General features: G+C 40.2%; 1 protein-coding gene and 1 pseudogene across 2 annotated transcripts in view; one reads left to right on the plus strand and one right to left on the minus strand.

Annotated features, from left to right (window-relative positions):
* LOC149070510 (uncharacterized) overlaps positions 1–15,143 on the minus strand; it is a 41,273-nt gene that overhangs the window by 20,449 nt on the left and 5,681 nt on the right. Inside the window, exons 1-2 of one of the 2 annotated variants that reach the window (XM_089249000.1) lie at positions 4,044–4,403; positions 2,319–2,441 (exon numbers count right to left, since the gene is read on the minus strand). In XM_089249000.1, coding sequence (XP_089105126.1) covers positions 2,319–2,441; positions 4,044–4,253 — 333 coding nt within the window. In that variant the 5' untranslated portion in view covers positions 4,254–4,403. Of the gene's footprint in view, positions 1–2,318; positions 2,442–4,043; positions 4,404–15,143 lie in introns of those variants that run through there. The other variant, XM_089248999.1, reaches the window with a different exon arrangement.
* LOC149070511 (5.8S ribosomal RNA) lies at positions 9,002–9,131 on the plus strand (annotated as a pseudogene).

Consider the following 15,143-nt stretch of genomic DNA (forward strand, 5'->3'; position numbering starts at 1 on the left):
TCAAGCGTTTGAAAAAAATTGGGTTCTTGAGAAAATTTATACTTGAATGTAATAAAAAAATGTATCATAAATTTTGATATAATATAAACAGTTGCGGTGAAAATGCATCAGGTTATAAAATAATTAAATTGAATTAATCACATGCACTCACCTACCTACCAAATTCTCCGATATAGAGGTAGAGTACAAACAATTTTAGAAAACAAAAAGCCCTTTTTTGATATATTGGGCTGAGAAAGAAAAAAACAGTCTATCTCCACCGTTCCACTTAGGGCCATTTGCTGAAGTAGAGGGAAAGCTACTGATGCCTCTACTCCAGTGCCTCATGCCACAGCGCATGAAATAAGGAAGGCAGGACAGTGTCTCGAGTGATGTGGAAAGTAATGCATGTGCCCAGTTTGCAAGAGAGCCTGGGTTCGAGTCCCTGAGGAGACCAGGTGACTTTTCTTTCAGAATTCACCTCGGCATAAGATCCAGAAAATATGTTTCCTTGAAAAAACAGATTTTATACATTTCATTGAAAAAATGGTGGGGGGCAGAGCTGAGTTCGGACATTGTACTTGGATTATAGTGGTTATATTGGATGAAAGATAACATGGGATGAATAAGTTAAACAGACTTATTGTACCAGTCATTATAATGGAATGGTTGCAATAACCTATGTAGTTATAATGAGTGACAACTATAATTTTACTTATAGATACGAAAAAATACAATTCCCATAAGTTAAAATTTGCAGACTTGGTCTCAATCCCAACAAGTAATAATTTCAAATATGTAAGTAGGGCAGAGGGATCATGATTTATTCAAATATCATCTGCAAAGTGATTTCATGAAGGGGGGGGGGGAGAGGGAAAGAAGAGGCATTTAACTAGAAAAGTTAGAATTTTTTCCTTGTGATCAGGAAATTGTTGCCAACATCCAAAATTCTACCAATGAAATGAAAGCAAAAAGGACTTGTACAGTGTGATTAAGCTAGAATGATATCTTTGAGATGCTTTTTAGAAATTGCGTGGTTGAAGTAGCAACAATATTGTGTCTTGTGCAGGGCTTGACAAATCTGGGGAAAAAATTTAAGCGCCAGTAAAATTGCATAGGCACCAGACATTTTTTAGAAAAAAATTTGTCCAAAATAGTGTAATTTTTTACTTGTCTAGGATTTAGGGACCCCTTTCCATGCTAGCAGATGCACTTGACATAATTTCCGATAGCTTTGTGCTGCCCTAAGATTCAGTTACAGGACAAAAAAATAAAAAAATTTGGCACCAATACAGACATGTCAAACATTGACTCCTCCCCCCCAAGACAACCTAATCATAGTACAATTAAAAAAGTCACTCAAAATAATTAATTGCCCCCCCCCTCCCCCCCCCCCCCCCCCCCCGAAGCAACTCACACAGTCCCTTAATAATTCATGAATATGCAATGCAATCCCAACTTGGATATGCCCTTGTGAGTCATATATACGGATGTCTAGCAATCCTAGATCCCTTTTCCCCCATCCATGTTTTCTTTGTATCACAGCTCCTACAGAACCTATGATGAAACATTCTTTCTAACACAAATTCCGCAAGCTCAACCATGCACTATGCAAATGAAGCCAGTTCCAGGCCTGCCAGCCACACTGAACCACTCAAAAACCTGTTATTAGCTCGCAGCGTGGAGTGGTTTTGACAAAAAACTGGTTTTTGCATAGAGTAGAGTGGCGGGTTTAGATGCAGCTTTATGGATTGCCTTCCGCTCACAGACTAAACAGATCGGCTCAGAGTTTGTCTTCTCTCGAACTCTCTCATATGAACTCTCATACCATTACAAATTCATCGTAATGGTAAAGATTGATGCAATTTAAAAAATAATAAAAATAAGTAAAACATCGAAAGAAACTCAAATGCATGATAATTTTGTAAACATTGAGAGTGCCCGTAGCATTGAGAGTGCCACCCATAGCTCCGCAATTTATTACAGGCATTCGTAGAAACTACAATCTGTAGCAGTTGGCAACTCTGCCAACGTCAATTTTTTATTCGAAATGGCGACCTGGTGCCTGGGATTTACCCAACCCTGGTGTTATCAATAATGTTGCTGAAAAATCTTGTTATTCAGCAATAAAGCAAAGGATAACCAAATTGACTAATGCATTTTGTTGTGTATTATTTGATTATGGTTATTTCTGATAATACAAGACTTTGAAATTGTTGAATCATTCAATTGCACATAAAACTTGATTTAGCGATATGGGATCATCCCAGTTATATGAAATAATAAAGGTTTAAAATCCAGTAAACAAGCAATTTAAAAACTGTGAATCAATTACATACCACAATAGTTGCCTTCTTGTCCTTGTAGCAGTATCTAACTTTCCCATATTCTTCTAGAAGCTTCACTAAAGCACGAGTCTCGTATCTTTTCGGTAAACCATGCACATAAACTGCTTTCCAATTCTGAAAGGGAGGGAAAAAAGGTAACATAGGCGCCAATTGCCAGACTAGAAAAGAGAAATCAGTAGTTTATCACGTGATGAAATATACAAGGTTTACATAGAGAAAGATGTCCTCTCTCTCCACTTGTTAATACAATATATACAAAAACTGGCGTGGGAGAGAGATGCATTTTTCTTCCCAAAATATCGGTATTTCTATAAATATAGACAGTTTCCATATATCTTGTATTAACCCTCTGTCGAACGCATTTGATCAGCAGTTTTTCACCTCGCCCCGACGCTAAGTGGTGTTGGCACACAGCGTTCCCAGTAGCTTCCTGTTTCGACGTGCTCCAAATTTTTAACTTATCCCAGACATTCAAGCTGTAACCTTGCCATCCATGACCTGGGCTAAACTAAGGTCCCAGGATAGATTAACACCCGAGTGAGGAACATTTTCAATTGGCACATCTCAGGGGCTCCATGAAGGTGGGGGAGAGGGGTCCGGGTATATAAGAAACACAGCTATAGAATAATTTTTTTTTTTTTGGGAACATTTTTGGTGCTTTTCTTCCTGGTCAGCCATTTTCTGCCATTGGCGTGTTTTTTTTGTTGGCTATATTTATTTCTTTAGGCACCTAGGTTGCAATTCCCTTTTTTCTACTGTTGGTTATTATCTGAAGGCGAGGTCATTAATACTAATAGGCTTCTATATAACGAACAGTGTTTTGAATTAATCAATTTCATCAGCATTTTGGAGGGTCGCGCAGAAGGCTCAAGCCTCAAACACACAGGAGGGGAGATGACAGATGTTAAAGTACTGTAATGTAGGGTACAATACATTTCTGTACATTACTACTCTTATATAGAAGTTTATAATTATCGTTTTGTGTAAAATTAAATACAATATACAAGGATGACGTCACTCTCTGCTACCATACGAAGGTTTTTAACAACTGGCTGTTGCGAAGATATATTTCGGAAAGAGAGACAATTCAACTGCCCCTGCGGGGAATCGAACCCACGTCCTTTCACTTTCCGGGTGAACGCCCTAGACCACTAGACTGCAGAGCCACAGAATCGCTCAATCTTTCCTTGGAGTTTGTGTACACTGAAAGGGACCGTACAAGAGTCTGGTACAATATGTAGGTGTTATTCACTTTTAAAAGATTTTCATTTTCGTCCTAAGCCCAAAATAAAATCACGTTACTGTACATATGTCCTGAAATTTCTGTTATACGCTATTCGATTATCCGTCACAGCCCTGATTCAGATTGTGACGGTTAATTGAAGTTTTACTGTATATTATATCCACAGTGTATGTTTTAAGTGGGGCATGCAGTAATAGATGTAAAAATACATGAAATTGAATGGGGAGGGGGGGGAAATCGGGGATCACAAAATCACATGTTATAGCCAGTGTGTATGTTATAAGTGTACTGGACAGGGCCATCTCAAGAGTATCATGGGCCCCCGGGCCAATTGATTTTTCTGAGGCCCTACCGAACGAATTCTCGAAAATTTCAACCAGATCTCATTTTTGTGAGGCCCCTGGGCAGTGCCCGGGTGGGCCCATGCCTTAAGACGGCACTGGTACTGGACTGTATTGTGCAATACAACTTACAACTTGAGTTTCCTTAACCAGTTTGCAGACGAGATCGCCTTTCAAGATTCGTTTCGGAACAGCTGGAATCTCAATGATGTCGCTTATTTGATTGAGGAGTTCGTCCTTCGCAAACTTATTCAGGAGTCTCTTCAGTTCTTCTCTCTTGTCACTACCAACAACATTGTCCGTTTTATTTCTTCGATGGCTGTTGTTGTTACGCCGAGACATTTTTATTTTAAGAAGACAATCGACGAAACAGACGACAAAACCAAATCACATGATCACGATCCGAGTTTTTCCAGGATAAAAATAATGAATAAAAAAAACAATTAATAACTGTTGAGACCGTTGTTTATTCCCGCCAGTCGTTTTGTTGTGAAACTATCGGTATCGGGCAGACGTTGGACTTTCTTCCCGCACCATAACTATGATGACTATACGTCCCGTTATATCTCCGCATGCGTGTGTGTGTATTTTTTTTTTTTTTCCTTGGCCATCTCGACGTTTTTGTAAAAATGTCCCATTTTTTCACATACGTATTTTTAAGGAAAAGGCTCTTTATTAAAATTATTTTCTAACCCATAAATTATGTTACGATTATTGAGGGTTACGATTCGAAAACCGATAAAGGAGGACGCTTGCTCGCGCACAATTCCTGAGGTCACTTTTCTAAATTTCCTCATCAGATAGCGTCACTATACTAACAAAAAAAAACTCAAATTTTTTTTAAGTTTTCTCAACTGAAACGGAGCTTCTAACTACGCACAAAAGAAGGAAACGAAAAAGAACAAATAACGATCAGTCACCACTCGCTTTTAATGAATTGTTCACACAGTCCGGTCGGTTTTATTCCTTTGACTGGAGCAAGGCGAGGTTTTCTTTTCTTTCTCTAATCTCTCCGAAGGTTTTTATTTCGAGAGCGTTGCTTTTCTGTCAGAGACAATTTCACCATAAAGGAATCAGCATCTAGTGCAAATCAAAATTCACCCCCCCCCATAATAACCCATTATGGGAGCATGTTTGTACATCCTATTTTCTTAATTTCTAAATGAAGATGGCAACACCCCCCCCCCCTTCCTCTTCACTTCAATATACGGCACTATCTGTTGGTGATCAATCAATAGTATTCTTAAAATGTATTTTGTGGTTTTGTTCTTCCAGATCGGTTTTCCGGACTGTCTTTTTCATATTATTCTGGAGCAAATTGAGACTTGGTTAACCCTTAGATACGCGGTGATTTTTACCCTCATTAACTCATAAACTGGGTCAACCACGACCGATATTGAAATAGCATTGATTTTCTTGATTTGATGGATCGGAATTATTGTAAGGCTGATGAAAATCTGTACACCGAAAAACTATACAGTGGAACCTCCCCTAACGGGCACTTTTCTGATACCCGGTCCCGTGGAATAGGGCTTTAATGTATTTCATTCCCCTTTAGCGGACACTCGATAGTGGACAGTAAAGTCCGACAAACTCTAATTTTTTTCAAAACTCTAATAAAAATTCATTAATTTTTGTCCATTAATTGACAATTCGTCATATTCAACGCTGATTATGTATAATCCCAAGCTTGTCATGGTAAATATGGTAATCCAGTAATCAATTACTTAATTAGCAGAACATAACAGTGGTCCAAGATGGTGAATTTGAATGGTAATATGTGTGTGTGTTGGTATCGTTTGTTGATACGTGTGAAGAAAGCCAATATTACAAGTTTGATAATGTTATGAGAGAGAGAGGGTGTTTTTATCTTCTCTTCACACTTATATTTTAATTTAATTCAATTTTTATTGTAAAATACGCGTAATACACGTAGGCTACTTACGGGTGAAAATAATTGGTTTAGTGAAAAGAGAAGAAAGAGTATAAATTTTTCCATATTTATCACATTTTCCACTTGAGAATTATGCATAATTGCAGGTGAAGTGATGAATGTAGTGAAATTTCAAAATCAAGCTTTCTTTATTGAGACAATGTGATTATGCATAACCACAGCACCGATGTTCACTTTTACATACACACACACACAGTAACATATACATTACATTTTAACATTATCATTTATTAGACCTAATTTCGACCGAAGCCAAACGTCGCATAAATGAGGTTCTACTGTACATCGTACCTCCCACATTAGCAGACACTCCCCGTTAATGGACAAAATTTTTGGTCTCATGGGTGTCCGTTATCAAGAGGATCTACTGTATTTATTTTTAAATTTGACGTTAGAATGCATTTTTGGATGCTACGAACGCTCTTGTCACAGTTTGTTGATGTGTTTTGCTCGGATTAGCTTTTGTTGTATTTGCGGTAGTAGTTACGATTCCGCAGAGGAATGTGGACGAGGTACATGTGTAGTTCAGTAGCTGTAGTTACTAGCTTTTCTATCCTTCCGGTTTGGGGCAACCCTTTTCTCTTATTTTCTTCAGTTGGAGGGCCAAGAACTGTCACACGTTTTATAGCTTTCCTCACGAAAGCCAGATGAATTGCAGAACTTCCTTCATCACGTGTGGCGCTATCAATTCCTTCGCAAGCTTTTATATCAGTGTGATTGCTCTTGAAGTTTGCTTTATACTCCCTGTAAATGATAAAAGAGTTAATGGTGACAACGTTGATTCAGTTATGAAACAGAACCAATGGCTAAGGATGACATACTAGTATAAATCCGTCATCCATTGTGTTGACACCAGCTTTGGACAATTATGCAAGTTGCACTACAAGTTCTTATGCAAGTTTCACTACAAGTTCTTATGCAAGTTTCACTACAAGTTCTTATGCAAGTTTCACTACAAGTTCTTATGCAAGTTTCACTACAAGTTCTTATGCAAGTTTCACTACAAGTTCTTATGCAAGTTTCACTACAAGTTCTTATGCAAGTTTCACTACAAGTTCTTATGCAAGTTTCACTACAAGTTCTTATGCAAGTTTCACTACAAGTTCTTATGCAAGTTTCACTACAAGTTATTATGCAAGTTTCACTACAAGTTATTATGCAAGTTTCACTACAAGTTATTATAGAAGTTGTACCAAGTTACAATTTCAGTTTTTCTCTTTCGGGATTTCATAGTACTGAAAAGAACTGCATTTTATTTAACTATGGAACATACCTAACCGATGCGAGTCTTTTATGAAATCCAAAGACTTTGGAGAAAACAGCTCGACTTTTGGACGGCTTCATGCATTGAGGCACTTCCCGTTTGTGTAGGCTGGATTGTGCCAACCGTCGTCTTTTTAGCAAAAGGTTCTCAGCCAGAGAAATGCTTGTGTGAATTAAATTATCCAATTGTTATTTTCTCTCAATTTGCTAAATCGATGCAGTCAAGTCAGTGGTGAAAGAGTACTTTTTTTCTCCACACGCCAACCTTGACGATTAGCGCAGTTGGAAATTTCTTAGAGAATATCTAGAGATAAAATAGGGGAAAGCCACCTTTTTCTTGCTGCTCTAATAGAATTTCCAGGGCCAGGATAGAAATAGAATATATTTTGTCTTATTTATTATAATGCACCTTACCATAATTAGCCTGACTTTTTCTTTTTGTGTGCATTATAAATAAATTTGTTATATGCAACCGTCTCATCAACCACCAAAGGATTAGTATGAAATAATAACTGCAGGCGTTTTGTGCATGGGTCACTAATGGCTCAGTATTCACGTTGACGGCCGCTTGGTGATCGAGTAATCGTAGTGATGGACTCGCATCCTAGGGATCCGGTCTCGAATTCCACCTACACCACTGTGGGTTCCACTTTTCTTTGGTTCCCAACTTCGAGGCGCAAATGCGGTCTGATCTCCCCCGTTAAAAAGTCTCACAGCCGAAAGCAACAGGCCTATAACGATATAATTATTCAATCATTAAACTTCACTCATAGTTATAAAAACTGATGGCAGACGGCAGCAGTACGCATAACAAGCATTACACCGAAGTAAACTTCACGTTAGGTTCACTACACGTACATACACATTCCAACATGTACCGTTTTGTTAGAAATTCAGCTTAGGAATATGAACGAGGTGCATGTGTGGTTTACTGGTATTCGCGTTGACGGGGAACCGACGAAAAATTCTGAATATTACAGAAATAATTGATTGCACTTTACCGTTCAATAGCAGAAAGTTTATTGTTTTATTATTATTTTTTTTACATAAATACAAGATGAAACAAAAAAAAATCAGCCAAGGGGTCTAGAGACCCATACTGGAGTGTGAAGGAAGGATCGGAAGAAGATGCATAAAGGTAGGGAGTGTGAAAAACTTATGGAAGTTATAGCTTAACGGGTGACTCGTCGGACAGAAATGAATCGGTTTATGCATCTGAGGCATAGTCTCCCAAACTTTTTGTTCCATCGCCCCTTTTATCAGAATTTTTTTCCTCTCATCGCCCCCCCCCCCAACTCAAGTAAACCCATATAGGATCCTATGTTAAATCAGTAGGTTCTATCGCCCCCTTGGACCATTCCATCGCCCACCAGGGGGCGATATTGCCCACTTTGGGAAACACTGATCTAAGGGTTAAAATGGTATTTTCTCTGCTTGAGGGCAACTTGGGTTCTTGTATTCTGTGAATTTCGACGGCTATTGGTAAAAGCGTGTAGAAAGGAAGGCGAAGGGAAAAAAGATATGCGGTATGTTTCAGGGTGAAAAAAAAAAAATTTCCTCAGGAAAAAAACGAAAAAAACAGTTTGAAAGACAAAAGGGCGAATTTTCTAAAACTAAGGAGGACGCTTGAGTTGAGATGACGTAAAAAAATAGGACATGTTCTCCTAAAGGAGAACGTCTCTCGTGCCACTCATTTTGGCCCCGTCGTCAGATATTGCGTGTCGGACCGTCTTTTCGGACGGATCTGCCGGCCACCCAGATCGGCAGTGTTTCTGCGACGGTAAATCTCGTCCGCCCGATCTGATTCGGCTGCAGCGGCCCCGCATCTTGAACACTGTTTTGCGGGACTCGAATACCGTGTGCAACATCATCCGACTCTGAGCAGTGGATTACTCGGCTCGCGAATCGATGAAGAACACAGCCATTTGCGAGACTTGATGTGAATTGCAGTCATAGCGGCCTCGGGTTATTGCCCGAGACCTCGCCTGTATGTCTGAAAGTAGAACGTCTGGTAACCCTACGATAATTACAACTAAAAGAATATTCATCTCGCATGTTTGTCATGTTAAACACGTTTTACTTTAGAATTCCCCCAAGAACGTTTTCCCGCTTTTAATACCTCTTATTTTCGCGGTCTTACTGTTATTAAAATTCGAGTGACTATACGTCCCGTATTTTCACGTGATTTTGGTCATTCTGACTCCTTCGTACGTGTAATGTTATTGTTATTCGTGCATTTCCATCAATTGTGGAATTGTTCTTCCATTAATTCTGAATTTTCACCAATTCTGGAATTATTTTTATAATTAGTTCTGAATTTTCATCAATGTTTGTATTAATCCACATTTAATTGCGTTTAAAATGTTTTGTATGAGTATTTCAGGGCCGTCATTTCAACTTTTTCCGGGCCTGCAGTATTTCTTAGCATTCCTGTATATTCTGAAATAATTAGATTAAAATTCTCCTCCTCCTCCCCACATTCGCATAAAATCGAAGCAAAGAGTGTCCGAATGTTGAGAGTGTCGAAATTGTTGAGCCCCACCTGGCGTTGATATCATTTTTCGCACCGGGCCCGAAACTGGTAAGAGCAGCCCCGTAACAGAGGGCGGGCAAACACCATTTTGCCACCGCACAACTTTAAAATTCGATAATTTTGTAACAGTGTTGTTTGTTCTCACCTGAAACTGCCACCCCGTAAATTTTGCCAACCGGGGCAGTTCCTCCCTCCACCAGTTCCCGGCCCTATATATACACTGAAGAGCCAAAAAAACTGGTCACCTGCCTAATATCGTGTAGGGAGCCCGCAGAAGTGCCGCAACACGACGTGGCATGGACTCGACTAATGTCTGAAGTAGTGCTGGAGGTAATTGACACCATGAATCCTGCAGGACTGTCCATAAATCCGTAGGAGCAAGAGGGGGTGGAGATCTCTTCTGAACAGCACGTTGCAAGGAATCCCAGATATGTTCAATAATGTTCATGTCTGGGGATTTAAGTGGCCAGCGGAAGTGTTTAAAGTCAGAAGAGTGTTCCTGGAGCCACTTTGTAGCAATTCTGGACGTGTGGGGGTGCCGCATTGTCCGGCTGAAATTGTCCAAGTCCGTCGGAATGCACAATGGACATGAATGGGTGCAGGACAGACAGCAGGATCAGACAGGATGCTTACGTACCTGTCACCTGTCGGAGTCGTATCTAGACGTATCAGGGGTCCCATATCAAGCCACCTGCACACGCCCCATACCATCACAGAGCCTCCACCAGCTTGAACAGTCCCCTGTTGACATGTAGGGTCCATGGATTCATGAGGTTGTCTCCATACCCGTACACGTCCATCAGCTCGAAGCAATTGGAACCGAGACTCGTCAGACCAGGCAACGTGTTTCCAGTCCTCAACAGTCCAATGTCGGTGTTGTCGGGCCCAGGCGAGGCGTAAAGCTTTGTGTCGTGCAGCCATCAAGGGTACACGAGTGGGCCTTCGGCTCCGACAGCCCATATCGATGATGTTTCGTTGAATGGTTCGCACGCTGACACTTGTTGATGGTCCAGCATTGAAATCTGCAGCAATTTGCGGAAGGGTTGCACGTCTGTCACGTTTAATGATTCTCGTAAGTCGTCGTTGGTCCCGTTCTTGCATGATCTTTTTCCGGACGCAGCGATGTCGTAGATTTAATTTTTTACCGGATTCCCGATATTCACGGTACACTCGTGAAATGGTCGTACGTGAAAATTCAAATTTCATCGATACTTCGGAGATGCTATGTACCGTCTCTCGTGCGCCGACTATAAAACCACGTTCAAACTCACTTAAATCTCGATAACCTGCCATTGTAGCAGCAGTAACCGATCTAACAACTATGCCAGACACTTGTTGTGTTATATAGGCGCTGCCGACCGCAGCGCCGTACTCTGATTGGTTCCATATCTCTTTATTTGCATACGCATGCCTCACCAGTTTTTTTGGCTCTTCAGTTTATATATATTACAACAATATAATAAGTATATATATACACACATATTGATGTAATATTTCATTGTAATAGGCAAGACCAACAATAGTAAAAATCCTCTCGGAGCTAAAATGAGAAATGACTGTTGATCCAGAGATTTTGAAACATATATATATAAATACGACTTCCATGAAAACGAAGAAAACATTGCAGTGTCTGATTGGAGCTAATACATAGTCGGAATTGAACGTTAGTCGCTTCATCACACATTCTTTAAAAGTCCCTGGTCATTTATGGGAAGGGAGACGGTGGTTCGTATAATGGAAATTGCACGACTGCCTGGGCTTGCCTGTTCTACGCGCGCAAACGTAAGGGATGCCAGTGACTTTCAAAGCGACTTCTCTAGTCGCTAGCAGTTTGTGTGAAAAGCAGTGACAACACTGGCCATATAATGGCTTCTCAGATGCATCGAAGTGGTGGAGTTTATTCACTTCCACGCGTATTTCTGCGAGAGTACTTGGCAATAGCAGGAGGGTGAGGTTGTTACAATGGCAAGCAACCAAACGGGTCCTGTCTACAAAAGGCTGGAAGAGCCTTCTATGAAGGCTGGGGAACCAATTACTCTCAAAAACGGCACGTAGGAAAGCCAATTCCTTGCCGCAAGGGATATGTGTGTACAGGGAAACCAGTGGCTTGCCATTGGTTTCCAGATGATGCATCTAAGAGGTGGAGATTATTCACTTTAGCGCGTATTTCGCGAGAGTCCGTGGCAATCGCAGGAGGGTGAGGTTGATAGCAGCAACCAAACGGGTCCTGTCTGTACGAGGCTGGAAGAATCTAGGGGGAACCATTTACTCTCAAAACGGCAGGTAGGACAGCCATTTCCTTGCCGCAAGAAATTCGTGTACGAGAAGCTAGTATTACATAGGCACCAATGCAGAGCTGCTCCTTCGAGGCTCGGGGCAGATTAACATGCGGGACTCTAATGTTAGTCTGTCTAATTTTAATTAGATCACCCCGAGGGCCTGGGGCATCGTCTCGGCCGTTCCCTCGTAGTAGCAGAGCTGCATCGGTGGCTTCCAAGAAGCATCAAGGAAGTTGATGATAATCGCTTCGACGCGTGTTCCGCGAGAGCCGCTGGAGAGAAGGTGCGGTCCAACGACGGCAACTTGACGGGATCTATCTGTAGAAATGCAGACGATTCGCGTTAACCAGTGACTCCAAGAACGGCGGGTAGGATATCCATTTCCTTCCGCAAGGAATGCGTTGTGTGGGAAACCAGTGAGACAGGCCACGATGGCGTCTCAGATGCATCAAAGAAGTGAAAAGTTTAGACACACATCGAGTCTCTAGCAGTGGAAAGAGGGTGTCGGTTGATGCAATAGCAATAACCGCGACGGGATCTTTCTGTGATATGCAGGAAATCTGGGACAAAAACCAGAGACTTTCAAACCGGTGGACACATGCACGAAAATGGGCAATTTATTTGTAGATTTCATGTTTATTATACAAACACAAGAGAAATTACAAATCTGTGATGATTATTACGTATTATTAAATGTTTAATCGTATCTTTATAAGAATGTGGAGTGCTTATTAATTTAAACAGTTTTTGATTTCATCGAGCTGCAACTGTAGGCTAATGTTTGAAATTGGGAGCCGTGGAGAAACTCTGACAAACGTTTGCGAACAATTGTCAACATTGAAGTACAGCGAGGATTTGGCTTTGTACAGTCGATTGGGGATAAATCGAACTCCGATAACTCTAATGTCTGTTGACAATTCGGTACTTACTTTCAGCCCCAGAACTTTTTCCCTGTTTTAGTGTTAAAATTTTCCTTTATATACAGCTCGAAGTTTTATTCCTTTAACACTAGAACTTCCATTTTGACCGCAGTTGGAAATTCCGTTTTTCATCCAGATTTTAAACACTATTAATGCATTTTTTAGGAAAAGAAACTACATTTTTCCCTTCCAAAAATTGAGTATAGAATCTTTCTTGAAAAGAAAAGAGCGTAGTGAGTATAAAAGTGAACGAAGTGGCATATCATTGTTTGCTGCATAGACTAAAGATATTATTCTTACTCTGTGGTTTGCTGATAAAAGAGCGCTGAAGAGAGCGATAAGGGATGGTAAAAAGGAAGTTGAATCTAGGTTGGCAGATAACATTGGCTCTGATCCAAAATCATTTTTTAGATACGTCAATAGCGGATGCAAGGGGGCAGTTGGCCCCCTGACGATGGGAGGGTCTAGGTTAGAGAGCAATGTAGGCATGTGTAGTGCTTTCAGTGACTTTCCGCGTCGGTTTTTAATGGAGATAATTATATGAGAAATGGTAAAGTTGTAAATACCTCGCGTTCTTTCTGCTAGTAAATTGAGTATTAGCTTCAAATGTAAAATCTCTTTACTGCTCTAGCTGGGATGGTGGTAGGGTGGAACCCCAAAGATTCAGGTCACTTGACCCCCACCCCCCCAAGAATTTGTGAAGTGTGCCCTCAACAATTCATGAACATACAAAGTAATGCACGTACCCCTCCCCCTCCCTCACGCGTCTTATTGAATTCATTTTATACGAAAAGTCTGGTATCCCTAGTACCCTTATCGAAACTCTTGAGTTGCAGGCGTTGTCACTTGATTGTCGAGGAGGAACTTGCATTCTGAAATTTTTGAATCAATGAATAGCATGCAATATCAATTCGAAAAACATGAACATTATACTTTTTCACGGGATTGCCCCCCCCCCCTCCCCATTTCCCTAAAAACCCTTATACGACAATATTTCAAAACAGGCAACCCTAGTTCTTATGGCACTTGGTTTAATCTAAAAATAGATCAGCATTTACTGCCAGCAGTATCACGAATTTTTGCAATAGCGATCAAAACGACCACTTCGGTAGTTTCAAAGTTTAAGTCGAAGTTTTCGGAAATGAGAGAAATTTAAAAAATAGCAATTAGTACTAGTATTTTGCAATAGAATTTAGTAACAGAATTTAGCATTCAGCAATAGAATTCGGCATTTAGCAGCAGAATCTAGCAATAGAATTCGGCATTTAGCAGCAGAATCTAGCAATAGAATTCGGCATTTAGCAGCAGAATCTAGCAATAGAATTCGGCATTTAGCAGCAGAATCTAGCAATAGAATTCGGCATTTAGCAGCAGAATCTAGCAATAGAATTCGGCATTTAGCAACAGAATTTTGCAATAGAATTCAGAATTTAGCAATATAATTCAGAATTTAGCAATATAATTCAGAATTTAGCAATATAATTTAGCAACAGAATTCAGCACATAGCAACAGTGCTGTCTTAAGAGCATCATGGGCCCCCGGGCCAAGTGGTTTTTCTGAGGCCCTACCTTGTAAATTCTAAAAAAATTCAACCTGATTTCAGTTTTGTGAGGCCCTCTTCTCTTCAGGCCCCGGGCCCATGCGTTAAGACGGCGATGCTTAGCAACTGAATTCATCATTTACTAATATAATTCAGCAAAGATTCATTTGTCTGCTTGCAAAAAGTGAATGACTTTCTCACGAAAGGGCAATTGAAAATCACCGCATTTTTTGACAAAATAATCTTGTATATACTTTACTTATAACTAATTCATTTATACGGCTATCATGGATGCGTCCGTTCCCATAATACAAGTACGTCTAGTTTATTTCTGAATATTCTCATTCAATAATTAAACGTGATTAAATTAGAATAACTTATATTTCGAATTTCTTCACCTCCAGTAGTTTAACATGTTCTACTAATACGACGTTCGTAAAAATAGCGCATTTATTTTAATAAATACTTTTTTCTACTCTGAAATCGGTATTTCCGATAAGTCGAACTAACGATAATTTGAATGCAAGTCAAATATACCGCGGCACATTCGACTTATCGAGATTTGACAGCATAATACTTTATCCCTGCAGAGCTAGATCTATAATTTATTGCGGAGATGACAACCTTACCCAGAGATTGGCAACAAAAAAAATTCGGGACAATCCATTTCTGTCTTAGTTAGAAGCGAACTCTTGAAGTTGGTCTATTATGTTATCTCGGGGGAGGGTACTTTTGTTTTCCA

This window comes from Pholcus phalangioides, unplaced genomic scaffold, assembly GCF_987345545.1.
Source record: "Pholcus phalangioides strain wild (caught in Gottingen) unplaced genomic scaffold, Ppha-v1.0 ptg000021l_1, whole genome shotgun sequence".
Classification (NCBI taxonomy): Eukaryota; Metazoa; Arthropoda; class Arachnida; order Araneae; family Pholcidae; genus Pholcus; species Pholcus phalangioides.